Here is a 13,061-nt window from a genome sequence, read left to right as displayed (position 1 = left end):
AAGAGAAGAGAAGAGAAGAGAAGAGAAGAGAAAAGAAAAGAAAAGAAAAGGAAGGAAGGAAGGAAGGAAGGAAGGAAGGAAGGAAGGAATAAAGAACTCTAGGGAAATAAAGCCATAAACAGATTGAGATTGAAAACGCAAACTCACTATAGAAATACTTAAGCCTGTTGGAGGAGGTAAAGCCCAAGAAACCAGAGAAGGGAAGGGAAGAGAAGAGGAGGTGAGCTTCCTTTTCAGAGTGTCTCTTCTAAGGAGGAGGGCAAAAGCTGTCAAGGCCCTATCCCCAGTCTCAACCAGCTGCTCAGTAAGGCCAGGACATTCTGCTTTTGCTGCCTTTTTCATGAGCCCGCTTGTCTCTGCCTCCACACTTTGCCTCTCCTTGTCCCTCTCTCTTACTTCAGTGTCTCTTCCTTTCATGGCTTATCAAATATGTGTGATAATTGTCGAGGGAACTGAGCAGGAAAAGAGGTTGAGAGGCTGCTCAAAACATCAGGAAGCTGACCTGCTGTGGGTGTGAGGGTGTGAGGGGGGTAGAGAAGGGCTGGGAAGAAGACATCTCAGACAGGACGGTGGGAGGAGGGAATGTGGGCAGTTTCTTCCCATAACAAGGACGAAGGACGACGGACGACAGCAGAGCAAGGTGGCACCTTTTTACGTCAACGATGCCTTCTTTTAAGCCTACTCAGATCCCTCAGTTTTCACCCAATAAATAAGACAGATCTAAAACTTAGTACTTTGAATAAGGTACATATCATAACCAACGTGCTAGTATCTCCGGGGTGAGACAGATATCTCCCCAGGTATATGTTTTACATATTCTGTTTCAGAAAATCTACAAGGATATTTTCTCTAGTCTCATCCCACTTCACATTTACGCCATTCTCCTCTTTTTAAATAGAAATACATTTCTAAAATACTCTTTCAGGGGAGACAATTAATTATAAAATGTGCACACTGAAAGGGATCTACACTAAACTTCCATTATTTTTTCCTCGGAGTGATAAATACTAAATAGTACCAGCAAGAACTGATCATGCAACATGGCTGAGTTTTTGAGAGCTTTTTTCTTTTCTTTTCTTTTTCTTTTAATGGGCAAGTCAATTTCACAATCAGCTTTTGTCAAATCACTTTATGGAAATGAACCTTACCTGGACCAAGTTATAAATGCACTCAACAGAATTCTTCTTGACATCAGGATCCGGGCTACTCAGTAATCTGATGAGAGGCTCTAATCCTCCATGTTCAAATATTTGCACTTTACCGGTATGTTCTGTCGACATGTTTGCTAGACAAAGACTGGCAAACTCATGGATAACGACTTCTTCTGTAGATCAAAAATAAATAGCACATTTGGAGAAGGGATACGGAGGTAGAGCATTGACCGGATGGGGAGGTGTGGTGTTATCTGTTAAAGATATTTTGATCAACGGGTCTGGGGAGAAATGTGCACATATCGAAATGGTCTCATTGTAAGTCAAACAATATGATTGAAAGTATATACAAAAAACAAATAATAAATAATGTGAAAATAAATAAATAGCACAAAGATGCTAAAGGCTTCGTCAGTCGCTACTTCAAAACAGGCTTTGAAAACCAAAGCTCCACAACCCTTGCCTTGCTTAGAACCCACCTCTTTTAGAAATTCAAAATTGAGCTGTGGGTTGAGAGATTTTAATGATAATTCATGATTGACATTTCAGAAACTCTTTTCCATAGGTAGTTTAGTCAAATGTAAAAAAGAAAGCAGTTTCATTTTTGAAATAGATGTCGGATGCAAAGTTACCTTCTGGAGCGAGCTGGGCAATAACAGAATTCATGACATCTAACTCCCTGAGCAATTTTTTAACGTCATCTGCCAAGGAAGAAACACAATATTGGTGTTTATTAATAATACTGGCAATGTCTCTTGACCCGTCCCGTAGGAGATAGGTACTGTTGTATTATTACCTAATGTTACGGATAAGGAAATCGAAGCTCGAAACCACATGGCCAGCAAATGGTGAGGCCAGGCTGCCTGCCCAGGTCAGTCTAACTCACACTGACTTGAGTCTGTCTTCCCTGATCACCAAGCTAGCCTACCCCCAAAAACATTAGAACTGACAACCACAAAAGTACAAAATGCACCTAGAACACATACTTACCATGCCCTATACTTGCTTATTATGTAATAGCAATTCTTTTGTTTTTTGGGAGGATATTTTAAAAAATAATTATTTCACTTACTTTCATTTGACCAGAGAGGGACAGAGTGAGAGAGACGGGGTGCTGGAGGGGTGGGGTGGTAAGAAAGCAAGCTGCCAGGTCTGGGACTCAAACTGCAGTCGGCCATGTGGGAGTCCAGTGCCTTTAACCACCACACTACCTTCTGGTCCCATAGGAGGTTATTTTTTAATTTTTATTTTAGTAAACATCTACAAAGTGCAGAAAAGAATTAGCCCAGCCTATTTCAATAAACACATATTGATTGCTTAAAGTTCACTTGATTACCAGATAAGCCAAAAATGTTTAAAGATAAATATACTGACTTTATCAAAGTACATTTCTGTAGGATTCACATTAGCCTCATGAAGGCTGAACAGGTACGGTCCTATTTGTTTCTTGCTATCCTTAACCCCATTTTTCAGAGAAGTAAGGAGCACGGCTGCTCCTTCAGTTTTGCAATTTCTCTTCATGCTCAATTAACTTCATCTGTGAGCCAAAACTAGCATTACAAGAATTTAGAAAACTGCTCTTTGTAGCAGCTGAAGCAGACAGTCTCTGGATAGATTCTTCCTCATTAACTGCTGAATACCCTTGACTCTTACTGGACACCTTTTCCTGAGGAAGAGAGGGGTGTGGTTGTTTTTCTGCTTTTCAAAGTTTCTGCTCTGTGTTCAAACTGGCTAAGGTAGGTGTAGTGGAAGTGCAGTTAGCTGTGGTTCGTGGACACAGTGCAAGTACAAAGGACCAACTGAGTTAGCCTGGGTGTACCACCTGGATCCTTCCAAGTACCTAAAAAAGTGTACAGAGGCACATCCTCCAGAAGGAGGGCTTTTATTCTCTTTTCACTCTGTGAGTCTGAGTCTGGGCTTCACTGCTTGGAATGACTAGCAAAGGCCGCATGAAGCCTCCCGTGTTTACGGGCTTCCAGAATAACATCTCTGGTCCTTTAGCTCTCCAAGGGTATTCCCCACGTGGTCCAAGAAATAACCTCGGTGCTGGCCCAGTGGCCTGGTAGTTAAGGGAGCCAGATCCATATGGCCAACCATGCAGTTTGAGTCTTAGTCCCTGTGCCTTGAAAAACATGCCAGACACATGTGCATGTGTGCTCAAAATCCTCATGGGTTAGAGAAATGAAAAAGAAGGGATGCCAGCATGACCATGCCCAATGGAGGGGGGGTGCTCGCTCACGCTCTCTTTCTTTTTTCTCTGTTTCTCTGGCTAGTGCACTCTCTGGCACATTAAAACAAAACAACAAAATAATCTTCCATACACTTCAAAATTTTCTGCTGCAACACAGACCAAGTTGCTGCCTCTGCGTGCAGCAAAAGGTGACGACATGCCTTAGCCTGACCCAATAAGCTAAATGCAAGAGGATTTTCTGGCCCATGAAATTCTTTTTTAGATCTAAATTTAACCCGGGTCCAAGAGATGTTCAGCAACCTAGCCTCTAAACCATTTTCTTTTGGTTCTATGGATGATTCCAATCCACTGGCAGCGCTTATAAACTGGTGACACAATTGATCAATTTGTTATTCTGCTTTTTGACACTAGATTGTTCAAAGAATCTTTCTTTTCTTGAGGAGAAATCAGCAAAAGTAATAGATAAGCTGCTGCTTCCATCACTTTAAACACAGTATCGATCTTACTTTAAACACACTATCGATCTCTGTCTCCTTCTTTTTCAACAGGGGACACTCTCAGATATGGCAACTGCATGGTGGTTGGGCCACATGAATGTGCTCAGTGTTCCAGTGGAACAGTGTCATTTTAGCTTGTTTCAGAACTGCCAGCAACTTCATTTCCTGAAACACCTCCATGCAGTCTGTTTTCATTGCATTCTTACATATTCTGGGTGGCGTAATATCGCCCATCTAATTCATTCTTGGCCTGGCATACGCTTCTGCATCCACCTATCCCTCAGATGGCAGGCTCTGCAGATGGCCTTGAGTAATATGAAGTCTAGGCTTCCAGGCTAATTCTCTTCGTGGGGATCCTGACCAACTCTCTCTTTAGCAGGCTTTATATAGTGAGTCTATTGTCATGCAGCCTCAAACTAAATACAAACTGGCAGCCAAATGTAGATAGCAGCTCCATTTTAAGGGGAAAGAAGGTTTAACAAAGTCATTTAAATGCCTGTCTTGAATGACCCCAGCTTAGCAAAGGCACATAGCTCAATCACATAGCTCAAGAATTTGCAACTGGACAAGGAGAAAATGGTTCTCAGAGGAATCCTCTTAGCTTTGGCATTTTGTGCAAACATCAGGTTCATCCACAATGACCACAGTGACACCACCAAGTACATGAAAACCACAGGAAGAAACCCGTCTCTGAAGAGTCAGCTATTTAACACTGCCCAAAGATGATGATTTCACTGTGCGGCTGAAGAACTGTGTTTGTTTACATACTAGTAAATGAAACATGGAAACATGACCTTTCATTAAGAACAAATGACTAGTTGTTTATTTTTTTATTCTAATTACTCTTGGACTTGTATGAAAAGTAAAACACTAGCTGGTAATTTGTTGGTTCCATTAACAGCAAAAAAAGAACTTCCCAAGTTGTTAGGATGCCATGGGTTTAATCCACATCATCAGATACTTCATATATTAATAAAAAGCAGTCAATTTCCGTAATGGTTTGATTTTTTTTTTTTTTCATCCAATTCATGGAATCGAAAGGAAGGTTTTGGAAGTTCATCCATTGGGCTAGTCCCATAGCCTAGTGGTGCAGGGGGTTGGATCCCACATGGCCTGCTGCAGTTTTAATCCCAGCTCTGGCAGTCCAAGAAACATTCCAAGTGCATGTGTCTCTGTCTCTTTCTGGCGAATGCAAAACAAAAGAGAAGAAAAGTAAAGAAGAAGCCCATTCATCACACCTGAGTTCCAAGTACTCAGTGGAGACCTCCACGGCAAGGGGGCTCTTCCCACTGCTGGGACTTGCACTTGCAGACCTGAAGCCTTCTCCTAGTAATAGCCACAGACTCACCAGCTGGTAGAGGGTGGTTCGATAGCTCGAAGAGAGCCATTCCATTAAGGCCCCAAATCTAACAGTAATTCCTAATATTTGGGAGTCAAAGCTTCCTTAGAAACTCATAAAGTTCAGGGCCAGTCTATGGCATGGTGGTTAAGGTGGCTGGTTACCTCGTGGCCAATTGCACATGGTCAAGTCATGGGCCTGGCAGCCTGAGAAACACACCAGGTGCCATGTGTCTGTGCTCAAAATCCCAAAAGGAGGAAGCGAGGGAGGAGAGGGATTGCAGCATTACCATTCCCCATGCGCTTTCTCACTTTCTCTCTCTTTCTCTCTCGCTCTCTCTCTCTTCAATCTTTTTTTAAAAAAAGAAAAAATTAATAAAATTTAATGTATAAATCCTTCTCAGAAATATTCGTGAACAATTTGGAGAGCTTCGCAGGTTTTTAAACACCACATTGGAAGATGAGAGTACTAAATAAAATGAAGAATAAAACTACACAGGGAAAATCACGGAGACCTAGACATTACATTAAATGTAAACAGGAGACTATAACTCCAACCTTTTTTTTTTTTTTTTTTGAGAGGTTTTCGCTGTAGGGCGCGCGCGTTCGCCAGACAGACAGAGAAAGACAGAGAGACAGAAAGCGAGAAATCACCCCCCAGGGGGAATGGCTACGCCGCAATCCCTTCTCCTCCATTCTCCTCTCGGGATCTTGGGCACGCACGCACATGAGCCCGGCGTGAGTTTTAAGCCACCGGGTCCAGGACGTGAACCACGGTCGACTACGTGGGAGTCCAGTGACATAGCCATTACGCTAACTGCTGGTTCCCATATAACTCCACTCTTGAAATGAGATGCTTTCTCCCCTAAAATCATTTAGAAGGGGACTCTGACTTAGCATGTACATTAAGGATTATGATAGAGAGTTGACTAAACCGTGAGTCAAAGAGCAAAGTTCTAACTCTATCTCTAATCTCAGTTCTGCTACTAGTCACCTCCAAGACTTTGTACAAGCAACCTAATCCTTGGAGGGATCTTTCCTGTTTTATCATTATTTTTAAGACAGGGTTTCTCCATGTCATGGTTTTCCTGTCTCAGCACCCCACACACACGGAGTATCTGGGACTACAAGTGCCTGCCACCACACCTGGTTCTTCCACACGTGGTCTCGCTGTGTTGCCCAGGCCAACCATGAGCTTGCAAATTCTCCATCTCAGCCTCCTGAGACACCAGGATTACGTGTGTGCACCCCATGCTGGCCTTTGGGTTGGACTAGAAATCGAACTCGGGACTTCCTTGTGATCCCAACCTGTGGAACATAGTGTCTTAGCAGGGCATACCGACTTGGTTGGGTCAGATCTTTCTTATTTTTAAAATGAGGAATTGCACAAGAAGTATTATGAAGCACCTTTATTTCTCAAATTCTGTAGTATGAAAATGGAATAAAATGTAATCTTTTATAAAATTTTCATTAAAAAAAAATTTGCCAAGCGCACATGCACTTGTCAGAAAGACAACCAGAGAGAGAAAAAGAGAGAGAGAGAAAGTGAGAAAGCACCCCTAAGGGGGAGGGTCACGTTGCATTCCCCTCTCCTCCAACCTCCTCTCTCCGGTGTAGGGCATGCACACCCATCTGCTGTGTTTCTCAAGCTGCCAGGTCCAGGGCTCAAAACGTGCAGTGGGCAATGTGGGATTCAGCCATCTTAACCACCATGCCACAGACTGCCATAATTTTCACTTTTTTGGTCGTAAATTTTCACCTTTTGAGTTTGGGTTATATAGTTAGTATAGCACTAAAGTACGATGATTATGCTGGTATGATCTGGAGTACGTACTTGGTCTTCATCTGCCTCCTGGTGTACAGCTCCTAAAATCCTTGGAAGTTTTGTGCTGGTGAGTTGATAGGTAGTTGGGGTTCCCAGGCAGCAGCTTCGGGATGGGGGCTGGTCACCAGAATGACCAAGGTAGGATTAGAAGGTTGGGACTTTCAGCTCCAATCCCCCAATCTCCAGTGAGGGAAGAGGGACTGAAGGTTAAATTGATCACCAATGGACAGTGATTTAATCTGTTGTGCCCATGTGCTAAAGTCACCATAAAAACCCAGAAGGATGTGGCTCAGAGAGCTTCAGATAGCTGAGCACATGGAGGATCCTGGAGGGAGACAAGCCAGAGAGCATGGAGGCTCCACACCCCTTCCTGAAGGCGTGTCCTGTGCATCTTTTCATCTGCATCCTTTATAATATTTGTACAGAGGATGTGTGTGTGTGTGTGGTGTTTATTTTTTCCCCTAAGATCTATTTATTTATTTAATTCCATGTTATTATTGCTTTTTAATTTGACCAGAGAGAGACAGAAAAAGAGAGACAGAAAAAAGGAAAGCAAGAAAGCAAGCCACCAGTCCAGGACTCAAACCGTTGTGGATCACGTGGGAATTCAGTACCTTTAACCACTAGGCCACCTGCCAGCCCCGATGTGTGGTGTTTTATTTATTTATTAATTTGGGCAGAGGGATGCCTTAGACAGGATCTCACTGTGTCAGGACCCTCCTGCCTCATCCTCCCCAGTTGCTGGGATTACAGGCGTGCTCCATATACCTGGCTTTTTGGGGTGAGCCAGAGTCGATCCCAGGTCCCGCATGTAGACTCAGCTTGCTGAGCAGCATCCAGCACATGCTACCACCCCGGGCCCTGTAACAGCCTTTGTAATAAACCAGCACACCTAAGGAAGCGTTTCCTGGGTTCTGTGCCCTGCTCCAGCAAATGAATGGAACCTGAGGGGGGCTCCGGTTCACAGCTGGTGAATCAAAAACAGGCACAACATCGGGAGCTTGAGATTGGCATCAGAAGTGGGGTGGGGGCAATCTCGGGGTCTGACGCTATCTCCAGGAAGACAGTGCTGGAATCGAAGTACATTAGTGCCCACCTAGTGTGGTGTCCGCTGCAGAACTGGTCACTTACTCCCTGTGTGGGGGAAGCTCACACCTGCGGTATCAGAAGTAGAGTGAAGGTACAGGAAAAACCGAGCTTGGTTTATTTCTGCATAGCCACATGGGCACTCTCTGAGATAAATTTACGGACATCCTTACACAAATGACTGCTCTCTTACTTGACTTCTCTGCCTCGGTTGCCTCAAACATGAAGGGAATAGTAGTAGCCCATACTTCACGGGTTACGTGTTAGGATGAAATGAGCTTAGAACATCCCTGGTTCACTGTAAGTGCCGCGCAAGTGTTAACTGGTAATATTATCATCCTCTTCGCTGGTTCGACGCTCACTGCCCTGTGACAGCCTCATCGTGCAGCCGCCTCCAGAGACTCCCAGGCCCCTTAGAGCACGGCCACCAGGACAGCTCCTGAGGTTGCTCCTTCCACTGCACACCCGACGAGTCCCATCTGCCCCCAATGCTGCGGGTGTCGTCAGCACGTCCCTGTAGCCAGGCTGCAAGGGGCACCGACATCACCCCAAACTCCCTTCCCCTCCTCCTCCTGCCCCTCGCTCGTCACTGTCTTTGAAAACACAAATGTCACAGTCCCGCTGGACTCTGTAGGATAAGGCGGCCCCACGGTCATCACACAGGATCCAAGGAAAATGGGAGGTCAGGGGGGGGGACAGGACATAGGACAAGAGATCTACGTGTGCCGCTCTGACTATGGTAGAAGGGGAAGACGGGGAGATGGTCGCCACACGCTGACAGAGGTGCATGTTTATTCCTCACCGCCCAGTTTCATGTTAGAATTCAAGTCTCCCCAAAGAGTGTCATTTAAGATTTATAAGTTACAGGTTTTTGTTGACTGACTCAAAGCACTATTATAATATGGGAAAATGATTTACAAATAGAAAACACATCCTGTTCCTAAGTCAGAGACTGTTTCTATTGGCATAGTTCTAGTCAAACTCATTTTGTATTAATATAAGAGGATATTTTAATTATTGGGTTGTCGGGAAAGTCGTGACCCATTTTTGCATAGAAAAACAGAAAAAATAAGTCATGACCTTCCTGACGACCTGATAATATTGTTAGCTGCCATGTTAAACATATAAAAATATTCCAAGCAAGTAAAGACCTGTTTAAAGAATAAATAAACGTCTAAATTTATTTTTGGCAAAATACAATTTACAGCTTAAAAAAACTAATTTTTCAACACTCTATACTCTGGACGTCATTCCACAGGAAATATATACAAAGTGTAACTGACATATAGTTGGGCAAATCTACATTACATTAACAAGAAAGAAACTATTTTGATTTTAAGACACCATGATTATTTTCTTACTTTGTAACACCAAAATGTACCATGTAACTGACTTTTTTAAAAGTTTATTTTATTTATGATAGTGCAATGTGTGCAGAAGAGGAAAAAATAACAACAACAACAAAAAGAACCAAAGCACCCTTGAGAGGGTCTTTTCACACTGTGGCCCCCTTCCCCCCGGCCCTCCAGTTCTGCAGGATCTCAGGCATGTGCACACACACCTGGTGTGTTCTGCAGCCAACACAGAGATCCAAGTCTGTAGTCGGCCACGTGGCTGCCAGCACTTAGTTCAACTTACAGTGGTGCCACCAGGCTGGGCCTACATAACCAACTTTGAGAGGAGTTGTGCATGAATAAAGGAAGGGACATCAAAAATGAAATTATGGTATAGGTTTGTTTTCGTATCCTCTAGTTTTTCCATAATATGCATTTTCTACAAAGTTTTTGAAGATCCTTTGTTTTTGCAGATATTTTTATATTTTAAAAATACTTCTTAGGGCCAGCAGGTGGCATGGTGATCGAGGTGCTGGTATTCCCACATGGTCAACTGCAGTTTGAGTCCCAAATCTGGAGGCTTGCTTTCTCACTCTCTCTCCTTCTCTGACAAGCATGTGAGAAAGATAATAACAATAATAAATAAATAAATAAATAAAATGAATAATTATTAAAAACAAAGCAAAACAAAACAAAAACCAACCTCTGAAAGGGGCCTGGTGGGTGGCATGGTGACTGGACTCCCACATGGCCAATCACAGTTTGAGTCCCAGGCCTGGTTGCTTGCTTTCTCACCATTTCTTTCTGTCTGTTGCTCTCTAGTCAAAATTAAAGAATAATAATAAAAAAATTTTAAAATAAATAAATCTTTTAAAAAATATCTCTTAAAACAAAGTATACATTTGTTACATTATACTGTTTTAGCTTCTTTGTTAACATTAAAGTCAATTTAAACAAAATTAAAATGAAACTCTTAAAGTTAAATTTAAAGGAAGGATAAGGTATTATATAAGAATAGTTGACCTTTTTTTAAGTTGATACTTACTATTAGAAGCCAGAATTCCAAATATCATAGTAGCATTTCTTCTTACAACTTTGTCTTCATGGGTAAGCAGTTTAGTTAAAGGTTCCACAGCTCCAAGTTCAAGGAGGGTCGCTTTGTTTTCTTCACCTGACATCACGGGAGAAATAAAACCATGCACGGATGTCACCCATGTCACCAACACCCTTCTTTGTTTCCTTCCAGGTTCCTCTCTGCCACCCACCTTTCCCATTCCTCTTGGCTTCCAATGATGTTTTTCTCAGAATGAAACGTAGAGCGCAGAGACCCTGGACATTTGCTGCTCTCCCTTCCTGATACTTACAAAGCCGGCTTCTTCTCACTTTCCATTCAGAGCGCACATGCACCTCTTCAGAGGGCTCCCCCGACCACCTGTCTGGAGTTACACCGTTGTCCAGTCTTCTCTCTCTCTGTCCTGCTTCATTTTCTTCATACCAAGAATCTGACTTGCCTACTCCACTGTAACTTAACCGTCTACAAGGACGGTTGCTCCGTACTGTTCTCTTGTGACCTTTTTGCCTAGCCCAGTGCTCATCACGTCATAGACACCCAATAAATACCTCACTGCATAATTAATTAAAATTATAAAGTAATTGATTGGCACATACAGTCCCTGCCTCCAGCTACAGGTTACTGCCTTCCGCCAGCATGAAGCTGTATAGGCACACAGAGGTGAGCACCAGGGTAAGTGGGAACCCTTTAACTACGGTGAGAAGCCCCAGAGGCAGAAGTTCAGTAAGGCCAGAGTCTAGCCTAACTTGAGAATCAGTTTATCCATACTCTGATGGGTGGAATATCTTTCTACAAAATCTGGAAAAACATTTAGGTCCTGATCAATTTTATCTTTTTAATTTCATTGGGTTATTAAAATATAGATTTCATTTAAGAAATTAATTTGGAAGTGTCTAATTTCATTGGGCTATGAAAATACAGATTTCATTTAAGAAATTAATTTGGAAGTGTAGTAGTCACTCTTTTTGTCCAGCATGCTCATAAAATCAAGATATTTTATCTTTTAGGTGATCACTTTATATTCTGAAAACAGAGCTCTCAAAACACAGTCTCCATATCTTTCCTGGAATTGCCCTAGAGCTGAAAGGTCAAATCTGTCCGTCCTTTGCTGAGAAGATGTTGAACTATGCATTGTCAAATATTATAAATTTTCCCCTTAAATCATCCATAACATTTCCATTTGACTGAAAACTTTCTTCTTAAATCATCCATAACATTTCCATTTGACTGAAATTCTAAAGTTAATTTCTTAGTAGAAAATATTTTGTATGTCAATTTTATTTTACAATAAATCTTAGGATACTTATGCTTAAATATATTTTTATGTATCAGAGTGTTAAATTTTTTAAGTGTCTACATTTTTATCCTAAAATTTTTATAATAAAATTCTAATTGCTCCTTCATTATAACATGTTTATCACTATTACTTTTGAATGATGGCATATATTCTGGTTTCATGACTGGAAGAAAATAATAATTTGCAAAATTAATAACTTCTGTGTCATGCTTTAAATCAATTTCTATTGTTTTTCCACAAAGTCTCTCTATGCCACAAGCCTCTTGCTTCAGCCTTTCAAGCAGCTGGGACTCTAGGTGCAAGGGGATGGCATCTGCCTTTTAGTGTGGGCTGGGAATCAAACCCATGCCTCCCATATGGCCTCAGCCTCGAGGGTAGCAGAGTCTCCCAGCACACACCACCGTGCTGGGCCCTATTTCTATTTTCTTAGCACCTTTTTATAGGTATGACTAAAACACAATAAACTTAAAAAGAACAATTTGATAACTTTTGAAAAGTGTGCACACCCACGAAACACCATCATTGAGATACTAAACATATCCAGTTCTCCCAAGGTTTCCTCTTGATACTTTGTAATCTCTCCCTCCTATCATTTCCTACTTTTCCATCCCATTACCAGGAAATCACCAATTTTCATCTACTATACTTTATTTTGCATCTTAGAATGTTTTATAACTGAACAACATGATTTGCATCTGTCATTGTTTTGCTGCATTCACTCAACCTAATTATCTTTAGATTAATCCATGTTATAGTAGGAATCATAGTTCCTTTTCATTGCTTACTACTATTCCATTTATGGATATACCACAATTTGGATGGATCATGTGGTAGGTATACACTAACATTTTAAGTAAGTGCCAAACTGTCTTCCAAAGTGATAGTACCATTTTACATTCTTATCAGCAATTTATGAGGGTTCCAATTTCTCTAGATACTAGCTTACACTTGTTATTGTTCATCATTTTAAATTTAGTAATCTAGTGGGTGTGAAGTGATATCTTATGGTGGTTTTAATTTGCATTTTCTTAAAGATTACTGACAGTGAGCAAAATGGGCATTTTTGTCATCCAATGTCCTCTTTGATGAGGTGTCTGTTCAAATCTTTCATTCATATGTGTTTTTTAATTTGGTTGCTTATTTTTCTATTATTGAATTTTAAGAGTTCTGTATGTATTCTGGATACCAGTCCTTTATTCCTTTATCAAATATAAAGTTTGCAAGAGTTTTCTCATAGTGTGTAATGTACCTTTTAAAAAAAATTACAGGG

At 41.6% G+C, this 13,061-nt stretch overlaps 1 protein-coding gene across 3 annotated transcripts in view; it reads right to left on the bottom strand.

Moving 5' to 3' along the window:
• The window catches only part of ARMC3 (armadillo repeat containing 3), a 115,707-nt gene that overhangs the window by 78,326 nt on the left and 24,320 nt on the right, over positions 1-13,061 (bottom strand). For all 3 annotated transcript variants that reach the window (XM_006139717.2, XM_027767713.1, XM_006139712.1), the window contains exons 4-6: positions 10,468-10,593; positions 1,784-1,852; positions 1,149-1,324 (exon numbers count right to left, since the gene is read on the bottom strand). In XM_006139717.2, coding sequence (XP_006139779.1) covers positions 1,149-1,324; positions 1,784-1,852; positions 10,468-10,593 — 371 coding nt within the window. The remainder of the gene's footprint in view (positions 1-1,148; positions 1,325-1,783; positions 1,853-10,467; positions 10,594-13,061) is intronic.

The sequence above is a fragment of the Tupaia chinensis genome, unplaced genomic scaffold (assembly GCF_000334495.1).
Source record: "Tupaia chinensis unplaced genomic scaffold, TupChi_1.0 Scaffold000001_1, whole genome shotgun sequence".
NCBI lineage: Eukaryota > Metazoa > Chordata > Mammalia > Scandentia > Tupaiidae > Tupaia > Tupaia belangeri.
This window is presented reverse-complemented; position numbering and strand designations above follow the sequence as displayed.